The 16109-nt window shown below is 37.9% G+C and overlaps 2 protein-coding genes across 2 annotated transcripts; both read right to left on the reverse strand.

The window, feature by feature from the left end:
• Window positions 1-361: 361 nt before the first annotated feature.
• Window positions 362-15329, reverse strand: LOC138330525 (uncharacterized). The gene is made up of 2 exons (XM_069278094.1): window positions 14485-15329; window positions 362-5326 (listed from the first exon to the last, which is right to left on the reverse strand). Exons 1-2 carry the CDS (start codon window positions 15209-15211, stop codon window positions 3573-3575), a joined length of 2481 nt encoding a protein of 826 aa, XP_069134195.1. The 5' UTR covers window positions 15212-15329; the 3' UTR covers window positions 362-3572.
• On the reverse strand, window positions 13557-14488 carry LOC138331456 (uncharacterized). Its single transcript, XM_069279101.1, has one exon. It carries the CDS (start codon window positions 14474-14476, stop codon window positions 13676-13678), a length of 801 nt encoding a protein of 266 aa, XP_069135202.1. The 5' UTR covers window positions 14477-14488; the 3' UTR covers window positions 13557-13675.
• Window positions 15330-16109: the final 780 nt, after the last annotated feature.

Consider the following 16109-nt stretch of genomic DNA (forward strand, 5'->3'; position numbering starts at 1 on the left):
AAAAATAATAAAAGCAAATTTTGCATTTGGTAGTTTTAATTATGTCATAAGGTCTTAGTTCAACCACAAGACTGTAATGTACATGCATGGTAATGTAATGAATGTGTTGGTTATACTCTGGATGCACCTACAATTAAAAAAAATGTAACCTACACCGAAGACATCCTTCAAATTCAACAACGATAAAAAGGAATTAAACGAGGCCAAACAAAAATAAAGTATACATATTTTACGGAAACTAATGAGAGAATACATCAGACCATATGCTCCGGATGATCATCCACCATATGAATCTGGGATGTTTACTCTCTTAAGATAATCGTAGGATGACAAATGAATTAATATTAGTCATTAATGATTAAGGATGTATTCTTCTGAGGTTTCAGTCCCGTTGAAGTCTCGTTTCGACAAAGATCAAAGAAGTTATGAGATTTTCAAATACAATTTATCAATATCTGTAGCAAGTTGCCAGTTGCAAATTTTGTCAAAAAATCACAGTTCTAACTTTAGCAGATTTTTAAGAAATGGCCCATTTGGCGGCCATTTTGAAATTGTGTCTTTTTTAGCTTTGAGTAGAGCCAAAATTTTACCATTTTTTACTGAAATTGTTTTTACTAAAATCAGCATTTTTAGCTGTATCGAGCTAATTTTTGCTGTAAATCTTCACTTGGTTCGTGGTTATTAAAATATTGAGCATTAGTGTGTGAAATTATTCACTTTTTGCACTTTATTTTTACATTTAATGGTAATTTGAGATCTTTTATTTTTTACTCTAAAATACTGAAAAATAATGAATATTCAAGTGGGGCAAAAAAAGTAAGCACACGGACCCCCCATTTTTCTGCCTGATTTTGAAAGAATAACCATTTCCCTATTGATAGGCAAAATATAAACAAAAGTTTAATATACCAGAACCTTTTCTATAAGGGTTAGATTTGGCAAAAATGGCTGAAAAGGTGCATTTTGTAGCTCAAAATTATAGGGTAGGGGTAACATATGTTGTTATTCTGAGAAAAAATATTAGTCTTCTTAATCAAAACTGGTATATTTTATAAGAAGACTACTGGAAAATAAATTCTACAAACATTAATACATATCAAACACCTCATTAGGAAATTATGGCTTTAATCTCTTGTGTATATGGTCAAAACGGCAAAATTCCCATAAAATCCAATATTTTGTCAACTAGGTATCTTTGAGTGACAGTAGCTCAAAAACGAGCACACGGACATATGTTTTTTTTCTTTTATTTTCTTTCATGGTATGAACTCCTCTTTCCAAAAATCTATATGAGAAAAAAAGTTTAATGCAATGAAATTTGACTTCTCAGAGGAGTACATCCTTAATAGCAAAAAAACAGCCAAATTACGCCCGAGGAAATTAAATACTTAAATTATGTCGATCATAAACATCACGGTTTCCTCCAAATACACAAGTTGAAGCATCTTCCAATAAAATTCATTTCACACACACACAATACTTTGATGCTAATACTAACAACGTAAATGGTTATGTTATAAAAATAAAACATACAAATAAGATCAGACACCAGATTTCCATTCTAGATTTATACAGACCTTATATTTGAGATATATTTTATGATATTCACACACTAAGAAACATTTCATAATGTTCACCTATAAATACATATACATGTACTTAATATTCATCTGTTAAAGATGCTCCACCGCTGACAAATGGTATTTTTCCTCTATCAAAAACAGGAGCAGACGAATTCGGGTTTTTTTTCCTTTTCACTTACAAAAATTTCTTACTTTACACCATTACCATCATTGAAAAGTTTGAGCTTCTTTAATTATTTTACTTAAAGATAAAAATATTAAAAATAATCAATTGCATCCCGAAAAAATCCCGTGGCACTATGTCCTACATGGAATAAAGTACTGATTGCGCATGCACCAAAAGCATTATTTATCATTATTTTTTGTGTTAATTTACTACGTACAGTATTTTTCAAATGATGAATATATCGTTTATGCACTGTCGACGGTGGAGCATCTTTGATAAATACTTCTGATTAGATCATATTTTCGTATCATAAATCTTTCGTGAATTAAAACTATAAAAGACAGCGAATATCATCAGAAATTAGGAAGATATTTTGTGTTAATTAGACACATACATGTATATATATTCGATTAAACACCAATTATTGTTCAAATGATGAGTAACGTTTATGCTCGGTCGGCGGTGGAGAATCTTTAATTGTCATTGAAAGATATAAACATTATATTTGAGAGATATGTTTGGAAGAAACCGTACAAATCTGGTCGAGCTATTATGTCCATGAACGTAAACCATATCACCCACGAGCCGCAAACCCAACAAGATGCCTCTAGTTAAATTTACTGTACATATATGAAAAGGCGTCTTAATTAAGGCATTCACACATATTGTACTTCGAACATGTACAGTGACCTCGAAAGATCAATATCGATTATCTGTCAACCTGCTCACACTGAGCTAAAGCATAATACAAAAGCAACATGAGGTATCTGCTATTTTAGGAGATTCCGATATTGTAAGAGACACCGATTTTAAGCGCCTTTTAAATCTTACCGATGCAATACCACTGTTATGTGTTCTGCTAATACACAATACAATCAGTGGTTAGCTTTTATAGGCACATGTATAATGAAGTCTTTCCGAAACTGAAAATATTTTGAAAAATCCTGATTTCAATCCAAGCAGATGATAAACAATGAAAACATAGTTTCTTCGATTACAAATTGACCAATTTTTCTAATATTTATGGGCCAAATTAAGGTCTTAGACCTTGTTTAAACTACACTGTAGTGATATTTTGTCTGCTTTATATAATTTCTTAGATGTACTTGAAACATAACTAAGATGATAAAAAGTCTGTATGCATCAAGCCTAACCTAAAGTGTTACTATTGAGCCGTATTGTGTTTTTGGCAAAATCTACACATAAAAATGTACAATTCAGTTTAGTTAGTCCTCCACAAGGTTCAGTACATATTTCTGTTACCAAATAACCATGCCGCTATGTTTATTAGTGTCTATAACAAGTAAATGGAGCGGTTATTTGACCGGATTTAACTTTACAATTGCATACGCATCGAGTCCTTTTTGGCCTTGTCAACTTTTCAAAACTTCTTCGTTTCATGTTCAGTGTTCCTAAAAGTATATGATAGGAGTATTTGTGGTGATTGAAATGATTTCCTATATGCCATATCTGTATGATATAATCTACAGCCGCTATTTGCATGACAATATAAAAAAAGGACTCAATGCGTATGCAATTGTAAAGTTGAGTCTGGTCAAATAGCCGCTCCATGTACATTGCAATATAACAGTCACGACTCAGCAGTAATACCTAAGGTTTGATGCTAACACAATTTTTAACAACTTAGTTATGTTCAACTACACATTAGAAGTGTTATCTAGGTATTCCAAATATCACTAGTTTAAACAGCATTGTTTCAAATAATATTTTGCTAACGTTCCCCAGAAGAAAATAAAAACGTTTTCCGACTCGGTGAAACATCAAAATTATTACCATCAAAAGGATAGTAGTTTTTTACTTGTTTAAAGTTTTGTGTCCAGTGACCATGCCACTTCGGTCACCTCAGATTGTGCCCTTTCTGTATTCCTGCCTAGTTGCATCACGTGTACGGCACCGTCCTCACACCCTATCCAAACACGTCCACATCGGTCTACTTCAACCGCTAATGGACGCTTTATTCCATGTTTTCTTCCCAGAAAACGCTTGGCCTTCCTCTCGTCCTCTGCCAGGACGTATACTTGATTTGTATAGTAGTCTGGCACAAACACTCTATCATACCTATCGCTGGCTATGGTACACTGGTTTGTCTTCTTAATTTTTTGACCGTTGTCCAGTTCCCCGCTCCACGTTCGGGTTATCTGACCAAAGCTGTCAATGACCATGAGCTCGGTACCATAGCTATTGATCACTACGATACTCCCTGACGTCAAACAAGCTATATTTTGTGCATCTCCTTCACAGGCGATCTGTCTGATCATGTTTCCAGCATTGTCGAGTACAAGTACTTTTGGTGATAATGTGCTAACCAATACTTGTCCACTTTCACGCACGCTGATTCCCCAAGTCTGGAATGGGCTGACATCGGCGAATCTGCACACCTGCCTGCTTTGGGACAATTTGTAAATGGAAGAGGAAGAACCGTGACAGGTTAGTAGAACTTCTGTCGCGTTGGTCAAAGCCAGGCAACGTGGTTTGAAGGCAAGTTTTACTGTCTCCATTATTTTTCCCTCTTTGCTGACCTTGATCAAATCATTACATTCATGAAATATCATCCAAGAGTTGGTATCGTCTATAGGGCATATTGCGTTGATGGGGCGATTCAATGATAGTTTAAATTTGCAAACTGTCTGGACCATCTGATTGTCGATTTCTTGCATTTCATAACCGATATCTTCATTCTTCAAGATGCCAGACTGAAGATTTCCGATCATTGCCTGTAGCTGATCCGGGAGTAGTTTTCCTGGAACAAAGACGGGTGGACGAGGAAGCATGGGTTTGGGGACTTCATCATACATCGGTACACTTGTACCGAGTTTCTCATTCATATCAAACAATGATGTACCCGATATAGCTTGCTCTTCTGCCTCGCATATCAGTTGTTTTATCTCGTCCACGCTCTTTTCGTAGAATTGGCATTCTTGATCACGTGACTTTTCTTCTTCTTCTATCAGAGTCGACAATTGCTGCAAAGTGGATTCAGCCAATGAATCGATTTCTTTTTTTAGTTCCAATTTCCTTGTTTCAACTGTTTTCCTAATATCGTCGACACTCTCCTTGAAATATTGGCTAACATTATGACGCTTCGACAGGTTATCATCGAATTGTTGTTGTTTTGACTTCAATATGTGAACTTGTTCATCCATGAATTGTTTGCGTGATTCGACTTCTTCGTCGAAAGGTCTGAAAGCATGTTGCGTGTGTGTCTGCGTGAAGCACATCACACAAATCGCGACATTACAATCACAACAGTATAAATCGCATGATTTTCCAGAATGTGTTTTACATACCCTTGGGAGTATTGATCTGCGTCTTTTATCGGCGTCTTTGATGGGCACTACGTCATCGTCTTTTGTCTTTCTTGCTCGCTGATGTGACTCGAAGCAGCCATCACACAAAGACTCTTGACAATCATAACAATACCAGTTCACGTTTTGTGTAGTCTTACACCACTTACATCCGTCTGTAACGTGCACTTGTGCACGACGGATGGACATATTACCAGCCATTACAGTCAATGTTTGAGTTTCAATTTTGTTTTGTCCACACGGTTGGAATTACTTCCTTATCCCAGTTTTATCCACACTGAGAGAAAAAATGTTTCCCGTCGCCATTTTTACATGGTGCACATATTCCTTCGTTAACATAAGCTGAATGAATAATGGGTGGGTGCTTGATATACAAGTACATACTATTCATTACACACATGCACATGGTTCGTTAACCAATCAGATCGAAACGTACTAGCGAGGAAAATTAAACAGAAGCTAAACACATTACCTGAAATTTCGACCAGTACACATATATCTGAAAGCGATGCATATTAGAAACAATCAATGATTTATATCGTTCTTAATATGTTTGATTTAGCCTGTGTTTGCGAACAGGTGTATTAGACATATCGTCCAATGTGCAGGCAAGGTAAGATGACTGGACAACTTTTTCTATGTTAGTATCGTGTGGTTATTACACATACAGAAATGTGTTTTGCGCTGCTCGCGATAGGTAAAATTTATAATGACATAATTGATTGGCGGGTAAATAGTAGGTAGGTGTGTTGTGTGTAATGCCCAGATTATGTGCCTGGTAGGGGGAGTGGGTTCATTAGTAGCAGATTTATATGTACAATCGGATCGCCCTGTCATTTTCTCCGAAACTAGAACCAACGTTTGCAGAAATGGGCGAGGTGGTCCCATTGCCGGTAGATAGTGTATCTTTTTTATGTATGTTCTGAATTTGTTATTGCAAAATATTTCTGATATATATATGCATTATGTGCGGCGCGGATTTGGTGACTGTGGACTTTAATAACTATCGGGGCTATTATCTATAATAGCAAGTGCGAAATGAATTAAATGACGGTGATGTGACAAAGAAAATAATGAAGTTTGCCTCACACATGAAAGGAATCTATCCCATATATTATGTATATTTTATATTACAGAGTTATCTGTCCTTGTGGGTAACTATTGATTATGACGTCATGTGTTTGCGAGCATTACGTAATACTTTTCAGAGAAAACGACGTGAATTTTCGTTCACAAAATAATAATGTCACAATAGAAACCTACCCGCAAGGGAAGTAACTCTGTTATATCTAAAGACTATATTTATTTTTTTCTATAAGGATGGGTTTATCTAATCTAATTGGTCCACGATATAAATGTAGTCAACCATACTGTATATAATGCATATGGGGCATGGAAGAATTACTGACCGTGAGGACAACATCGATTGTCAAATGTTCAAGTCTATTCACTCCTTTATCAAGATATGCATAACACAAGCACGACCACATAGTATAGAATTAACAATAGAAAATACAAGAATACAAAGGAAACAATGAATTAATAATAGGAATATAAAAAGGCAAAGGAAACAATAGACTTAACAAAAGAAACGCAAGACAAAGGAAATAAAAGAATTAATAATTAGAATATACAAGAAGAAAATGGACAAAATAGAATTAATAATAAAAATACAAGAAGTCAAAAGAAACAATAGAATTAACAATAGGAATACAAAAATACAAAGGAAACAATACAGTTATTAATAGAAATATAAGACAAGGGAAACAATTGTGGCCAAGTGGACTATTCCACCACTAATTATTTAATTGGTATTTTATTAATTTGATTGTATTGTATATTGATACATGGGTTGTATATTGTTTAAATTTCGTTTGTTTTAAAGTAATTTCTTTCAGGTCAATGTAACGTTGATGTCTCACTGAATGATGTATCACAGAGTGTGGTAAGTGCTCTGTGATATACAAGTAATGTATATATGTAGAGTGAGCTCACTCACTCTGCCTGGTGAGCTATAAATAGATTTTACCTGTGTATGTATGAAGTATGTTGGTCATGTGACTTGTCTTTGTGAATGTCCACTATTAAATGTACTGTCCATGTCCTGTGTGCATGTAGAGTAAAGTCCAGTGTTTGACCTTGACCTGACCTATCTGACCTGTTGTCTTATTGGTTAATATATTTTTGGAGGGAAAGTCTTTGTCCAAAAATTAGACAGTAGCTTGAGATCTGGGAAAGGAGCAACATCTCCCCTTTTTGGAGATCTGTATCATGATACGCGCCAATAAGCTACAAACCCAAATGTGAGTATAATACTTTTTATATTATCTTTTTGCATATTATTTTGGTATCTGAAGTATGGTAATTAAGAAATGTAGATTTATTCAATTCATTATTGAGAAAGTGTATACATTTTGTATAGAGTGGAATTTGAAATAGATTGTAACTTACATTTGGCATATCTCTAAATCCAGTATGAATTTAGTAACTGTGTAATTTGTGTATGTGTTTTAAAAGTAATTGTGTATGGTTTTATACTTGTTACTGATTGATTTATTTATAAATTTTTCAGTGAAATCATGTAGATGTCTGCTATTGTGCTGTATACATTATAGTCATAAGCGACACTTTACCCATAGTTGAGGTAAGCTACATACACATTATAGTTAGAAATGCTTTGTATATTGATGTGATAAAGTAAGATATTATTGAATTTGCTATAATATGTAACCCACTGTAATTGGTATATTTATGTGTATATCAGAATAATAACTATTTTCCATATTGTACTAGTTTTAATTGTGTTAAGTGTGCAAGTGGATTATTTCCCCTTGTTCGTAACAAGTGGGTTACTTCCCCTTGTTACCTGACAAGCGGATTACCTCCCCTTGTGTATATTGTACTCTTTATGTATATTTATAGAGTATAGGGTAAATATTTCTCTTTATCTGTCATGCTAATGCATGGTTGTAAAGTAATGGTAACTACCTTTACTGATAGGAAATTAAAGAGTTTTACTTATGTATTTGTATCTATATAACTGTGATATTTCGATAGGGATAACTTGTCTAGTGTACACGTTTAGTATTGTATGTTAGTTATGGTAGCGATCCTAATGTACTTTTATTTATATGTTTCAGGGTTCTATCTATATCCTATATCTATATCAATAAGCAGATAGTGCATCCATTGTTGTATATGGACCAACTGAACCCACATGCAGGCAGTACAATGTTTATGGTGAATAAATACCAGTGAACCCGACCCGGTTGTCCCTGAGTTTTAATTGCTAAGATCCAGTTCGCAACCCGGTTACACAATAGACATAACAATAGGAATACAAGAAGACAAAGGAGAATATCATTACCACACTATTGAACGCAATAATCCTTTCGGTGAGCAGAGCCCGTAGGTCGATTCTAGCGAGGCTTTGTCATAATCGTCGATTGTACGCTTAACATTAATTTTCTGTTTAAACGTTATGGCATAAAACAAAATTCCGACGTCAGTATGTTGGTCTGTATGAGATATATCCCATCAGGAAATCGGGTGGTATTGGTAAGAATCTATAAATACATTATGTATAATACTTCATCAGCTGTTTATCACAGTCTATCAGAATTGTTGTTGACGCATGTTTCTGCTAGGTCTCCATGAAAGCTGGGTCCACGTCCCGAGACTGGGTGCACTGGTCTCTTGCGGATGCACTCCACTTTTGGGGGTGTGATGTGCGTCTGCGTGATGTCAGTGTAGCTGAAGGCTTTCACAGTAGCTCCAATTTGAGCCAACCTGTTTGCCGTGGGTTGCATCTCGTATCCGGGGGAAGAAGGTCCTGGTGGTTGAATAGGTTTTGCTCTTTTTTCTTCCTTTTTTTACTGCTACACACTACTTTGGCTTCAGACTCCGGTTAGACGAGAGGTAATATGGGCCCTGTATTATCAATCGGCTGGTCATGCGGAGCCCTTGGTTCGTAGATCTCCAAGAAGGCGGTGGCTTAGGGTCAATCGTGAGTTTAATTTGGATTGTCTTGATTCTGATCGATCTTGTGGGTGTACAATCTTGCGAGCGTGCTGTCGCAAGCTTGATTTGAATTATGTTCGTTCGAAATATTCTTATGTTTTCGTTATGCTGTTACCGTCTACATTCCAAATCCATTGTGGTGCCGTAACTGCCAGAGGTGCGGCCATCATGAGAGCAATTGTAGACGGAAAATGGTATGTCAGTACTGTGGCCGTGAAGGTCACGATGAAAAAGACGAATGTGACATTGTCAACGGTCACTGTTTCAATTGCGGGGGTGACCATGCTGCGTCTGCTCGCACCTGTCCTGCCTGGACTCGGGAGAGAGAGATATTACGGGTCAAATATACCCAAGGTGTCTCTTTCCCCGAGGCTAGGAGGATAGTCGAGCGTTCAGACCTGAATGTGGCAACCTATGCTCAGATAACCCGCGCAAAGACGCCTGTTGACAGTGTCACCGTCAAACATGCGTCGGTCCAGGCCTTGGTTGACAAGCCTAACTGGGACAATGATGTCCCAGATATGGCTGATGCTAAGGCCTGCAAAGTAATCATTGGGGACCCAAACAGGTTCAAGTCGGGTCCATCTAAGCCACAACACAAACCACAACAAAAACTACCTGCTGGACCACCTGGAGCTAAAACGCCAATCCCACCGGCGTCTCCAGGACTTACACAACACCAAATTCAAACACCGAACATCAGAAAAAAGTTACCGCTGCTCGTCATAGACGTGCTATATCTTCACCGTCTATTGACGTTAAAAAACTCCCCGATAAAGCCAAGCGTCCAGCAAATACACCACCGCAGGAGCAACGCCAGACCAAAACCACCAAGGTAAAGCTGGCGAGGCTCCCTGCACTAAAACAACAAACCCAGTAAGGGATCAGATGACCCTATCCTTGGACGGAACATCTATGATGTTCTATCGGACGACAGCGAGTTTGGTGACAACACATTTATCGCCACCAAACAACCTACTTCAAGTAGTCCTGTCGGTCCGACAAACTATCCTCAGGGACCAACATAGAGACAAACACTATCATACAATGGAACATACGCGGATTTAAAGCGAACATAGAAGAATTAAAACATCTTATACAAACAAAAAACCCATCCATATTCTGCCTTCAAGAAATAATGCTGAAAGACACCATCAATCTCAGACAATTTACACTATAGCAAAAACTCCAACAACAGGCGGCCGCGCATCAGGTGGTGTGGCGGTGGCGGTGCATAAAAACGTCCCTCACAGACACATTCAGCTAAATACCACCTTACAAGCTGTTGCTATAAGCGCAACTCTTCACCGAAAAATAACAGTCTGTTCTATATATTTACCTCCAAATACTCCATTTAGTTGTGATGAACTGAGTAACATCGTATCACAACTACCAGTGCCATATATTATCATGGGTGACTTTAACGGTCATAATAGCCTCTGGGGCTCCCCAGGCACTGACGATAGAGGTAGACGTATCGAAGAGTTTATTAATAAAAACAGCTTATGTCTTTATAACACCAATGCCCCAACATATTTACACCCTGCCTCTGGCTCGCTTACCCACATTGATCTATCGTTGTGCCATCCATCAATTCTTCTGGATTATGATTGGAGGGTCAAAGATCATTCTTTGTGGAAGCGATCACTTTCCAATTATATTAAAAAACATAGGGTCACCAAAACTTGAGGAGCCGGTTCCTCGTTGGAATTTACATAAGGCGGATTAGGCTCAGTTTAAAACCTTATGCGCCGAGGAGCTCATCGAGGATAATTTTTTGAACCTCGATGACCCCATTAAAATTTTCAAAGAAGCGCTCACTTCTATCGCTACAAAAAACATACCAAAATCCGTGCCAAAACCTACAAAGTTCCTTCTGTCACGTGATTCATTTATCAATAGATCTGGTAGAAATGAAGCTCTTAGGCTCTGTCCCATTCTGATTGGGGTGCAGACCGTGAAATGCTTCTGCATATCTACCGTGCACTTATTAGATCAAAACTTGACTACAGCTCGATTGTCTATGGATCGGCTCGCAGCTCCTATCTACAGTTGCTTGACCCTATCCAGAATCAGGGACTGCGTCTGGCACTTGGAGCTTTTCGAACAACACCTGTGAAGAGTCTCCATGTGGAAGCTAATGAGCCATCTCTAGACGATCGACGAAAGAAATTATCCTTACAGTATGCTGCTCAACTGAAATCCAATCCCAAAAACCCCGCATTCGATATTGTATTTAATCCACAACACCAGGACATATTCAGACAAAATCAAAAGCTCATACCAACATTTGGCATCAGAATTTCAAAGTTTTTGCAGGAACTAAATATAAATTTCGACACCCTTGACGAGTACACCATATCGGATGTACCACCATGGCTCATTCAAACACCGGATATCAATTTATCTTTGCATGAGAGGGCAAAGTCCAGTGCATTACCCGAAGAACATAAATCCAACTTTCGGGGAGTGCATCAGGACTTTCCCTGATCATGTTAAGATCTTCTCTGACGGCTCAAAAGATGGTGATAAAGTTGCGGCAGCATGCTGTGTTCATCTAATCACTGTTCCTCTATCCGACTTCCAGATGTTGCCTCCATTTTCTCAGCGGAAGCTTGTGCTATCGGTCTGGCTCTTGACCACATCGAAGAAAACCGCATTGAAAAGGCAATCATCTGTTCAGACTCTCTTTCGGTTCTTCAGGCTTTGAAATCAAGAAACCCCAGAAATACTCTAATTCAAGATCTTTTAATCCGAACATTTCGATTATCTTCTAAATCTCAAATTACTTATCTGTGGATTCCAAGTCATGTGGGTATAAAGGGAAATGAAAAGGCCGATAAAGCAGCTAAGACTGCTCTTCGCCTAGCTCAAACACATTTGAAACTACCTTACACCGACATCAAACCTTACATACAGTCAGCCATTAAAACACCATTGGCAACAAAGGTGGTCTACCGAAACAAACAATAAACTGTTTAAAATTTAACCTACACTTAATCCTAAACTGTCCAGTCGGAGAGACCGCAGAGAGGAAGTTGTTCTCTCTCGGCTCCGAACTGGACACACATATTTTACACATTCCTATCTATTGAGAGGGGAGGATCCTCCTACATGCCATGCATGTGATTCTTCTCTCACAGTGGAGCATGTTTTATTGCATTGTATTGATTTTAAACACATACGAGATAAATACTATGATGTCTTCGACATGTACACTTTGTTTCATGCCGTGAGACATAATCGTATTTTTAATTATCTCAAAGAGATCGGTATTTTAAGCAAAATATGAACGTTTTCTCATCATACATCGTATCAACTCAACCTTTCATCGTTTCATCAACATTGTGCATGAGTTTTCTCATGTGTTTTAGCCAAAACTATTTTATCCCATGCAAACCTTTTTTTATCAAATAAACGTTTACAATCTGTGTTTTAGTCTTTACTTGCCTTTTCTTACCCTGATCTTTTATCCTGATGTTAATGCCTGACTTGTAGTTTGGCCCTAAATGACCTTAGTTGAATATAACGGCCCATAAAACTCAAACAAATTGTTGTTGACGCATGTTTCTGCTAGCAAGCTGAAGCTAATTTCGATCTTAGAATGATTAATAAAACATTTACTAAATAATTCAAATCTTACGGCAAAATTATTTGGATAATTGCTATCGAGGTACATATAAGTACAAGATATGTTCATGACGGAACAGTAACGTCATGATGTACACACAGGGGCCCGATTGCGAGAAAATCTTCAGAAAAAAAATAAAGAAAAATGGGTATCGATTATATCTTATATATCATATAAAACGACAAGACATGCCAGCCGCCATCTTTGAATGAGAGGGGTACCTCGATTAAAACGTTAACGGTCGGCTGATAGCGTACTGTCACATAAAAAGTATGCATGCGTTACCGTACTCGAATATCATATTTGCATCATATAATCTACATCCGCTAATTGCATGAGAAGGTCAAAATTGACTCGATGTGTATGTTTTTGTAAAGTCGAATCCGGTTAAACAAGTGTGTACATGCAATAGAATCTATAAGAAGTTGTATGGGTATTTGATAACAAAAATATGTTCACAACCCTGTGGACTTATTTTTCTGAAATGTACATTTTGTACATTTTTCCAAAATTTACAAGCTACACAAACATGTACGAGTTAACAGTAATACATAATGCTAGACTCGATGCATACATACTTTTTATCAAATTAGTTATGTAAAAAATACCTAAAAGGTGATATATATCCATACAAAATATCACTAGTCTAAACAGGCACTAAGGAACTAATACCCACACATCTAATATTTTTGCACCCCCCCCCCCCCCCCCCCAAAAAAAAAATATATTTTCGAGTGAAACAGGAAAGTTATTACCATCAAAAGGATAGTAGTTTTTTACTTGTTTAAAGTTTTGTGTCCAGTGACCATGCCACTTCGGTCACCTCAGATTGTGCCCTTTCTGTATTCCTGCCTAGTTGCATCACGTGCACGGCACCGTCCTCACACCCTATCCAAACACGTCCACATCGGTCTACTTCAACCGCTAATGGACGCTTTATTCCATGTTTTCATCCCAGAAAACGCTTGGCCTTCCTCTCGTCCTCTGCCAGGACGTACACTTGATTTGTGGAGTAGTCTGGCACAAACACTCTATCATACCTATCGCTGGCTATGGTACACTGGTTCGTCTTCTTAATCTTCTGACCGTTGTCCAGTTCCCCGCTCCACGTTCGGGTTATCTGATAAAAGCTGTCAATGACCATTAGTTCTGTATCATAGCTATTGATCACTGCGATACTCCCTGACGTCAAACAAGCTATATTTTGTGCATCTCCTTCACAGGTGATCTGTCTGATCATGTTTCCAGCATTGTCGAGTACAAGTACTTTTGGTGATAATGTGCTAACCAATACTTCTCCACTTTCACACACGCTGATTCCCCAAGCCCGGAATGGGCTGACGTCGGCGAATCTGCTCACCTGCCTGTCTCTGGACAATTTGTAAATGGAAGAGGAAGAACCGTGACAGGTTAGTAGAACTTCTGTCGCTTTGGTCAAAGCCAGGCAACGTGGTTTGAAGGCAAGTTGTACTGTCTCCATTATCTTTCCCTCTTTGCTGATCTTGATCAAATCATTACATTCATGAAATATCATCCAAGAGTTGGTATCGTCTATAGGGCATATTGCGTTGATGGGGCGATCCAACGATAGTTTAAAAGAAACTGTCTGGACCATCTGATTGTCAATTTCCATCATTTCATACCCGATGTCTTCATTCTGCCAGATGCCAGACTGAAGATTTCCGATCATTGCCTGTAGCTGATCCGGGAGTAGTTTCCCTGGAACAAAGACGGGCGGACGAGGAAGCATGGGTTAGGGGACTTCATCATACATCGGTACACTTGTGCCGAGTTTCTCATTCATATCAAACAATGATGTACCCGATAAAGCTTGCTCTTCTGCCTCGCATATCAGTTGTTTTATCTCGTCCACGCTCTTTTCGTAGAATTGGCATTCTTGATCACGTGACTTTTCTTCTTCCTCTATCAGAGACAACAATTGCTGCAAAGTGGATTCAGCCAATGAATCGATTTCTTGTTTTAGTTCCAATTTCCTTGTTTCAACTGTTTTCCTGATAACGTCGACACTCTCCTTGAAATATTGGCTAACATCATGACGCTTCGACAGGTTATCATCGAATTGTTGTTGTTTTGACTTCAATGTGTGAACTTGTTCATCCATGAATTGTTTGCGTGATTCGACCTCTTCGTCGAATGGTCTGAAAGCATGTTGCGTGTGTGTCTGCGTGAAGCACATCACACAAATCGCGACATTACAATCACAACAGTATAAATCGCATGATTTTCCAGAATGTGTTTTACATACCCCTGGGAGTATTGATCTGCGTCTTTTATCGGCGTCTTTGATGGGCACTACGTCATCGTCTTTTGTCTTTCTTGCTCGCTGATGTGACTCGTAGCAGCCATCACACAAAGACTCTTGACAATCATAACAATACCAGTTCACGTTTTGTGTAGTCTTACACCACTTACATCCGTCTGTGATGTGCACTTGTGCACGACGGATGGACATATTACCAGCCATTATAGCCAATATTTAATGTTTTATCCACACTGAGAGAATAAAATGTTTCCCACTGCCATTTTAAGATTTTTACATAGTGCACACATTCCTTCGTCAGCATGAGCTTAAATGAATTATGGGTACTTGTTACTGTCCGCGTTGTTATAAATACTAGTCCAAAAACATGTATGACCATCCAGGTCGAAATATATCACAAACACATAAATTGTATCGTCTGTCAATAGCTTCACACTTTAAAAACTAAATAAGGCATGAAAACGTTCCAGAAACTAAACATTGTACCTGGAATTTCTATCTAAGCGACGCATATTAGAATAAAAAATCAATATTTTTTATCATTCTTAATCTGTTTGATTAAGTCTGTGTTTGCAGACAGGTACGTATGTTAGACATATTATCCAATGTACATGCAAGGTATCGTGTGGTTATTATAAATACAGAAATGTGTTTTGCGCTGCTCCGGATAGATAAATTATATAATGTCACAATTGATTGACAGTTAAATAGTAGGCAGATGTGTTGTGTAATGTCCCGGTTATGTGCCTGGTTAAGGGAGCGGGGTGAGTTCGTTAGTTTGTTTGTTTAATTAACGTCCTATTAACAGCTATGGTCATGTAAGGACGGCCTCCCATGTATGCGGTGTGTTGCGTGTATGTTGTGCGAGGTTCGTGTTTTGGGAGACTGCGGTATATTCATGTTGTTGTGTGATCTGTATTTTATATATATACGAGTTTGCTTAGAGTAATATAGTCCGATAGCACATCTCCATGTGGATACAGAGCACCCTGTCATGGGGGATCGAAAGAGTATAAAGTAGGAAAGTGGAGACAGCTAACGGATAGGTTTATTGTTATTACGTGTGCATGTCGGACAACCAGGATAACTCAAGGCCAAAAGT

This window comes from Argopecten irradians, chromosome 9 (genome assembly GCF_041381155.1).
Source record: "Argopecten irradians isolate NY chromosome 9, Ai_NY, whole genome shotgun sequence".
Taxonomy (NCBI): Eukaryota; Metazoa; Mollusca; class Bivalvia; order Pectinida; family Pectinidae; genus Argopecten; species Argopecten irradians.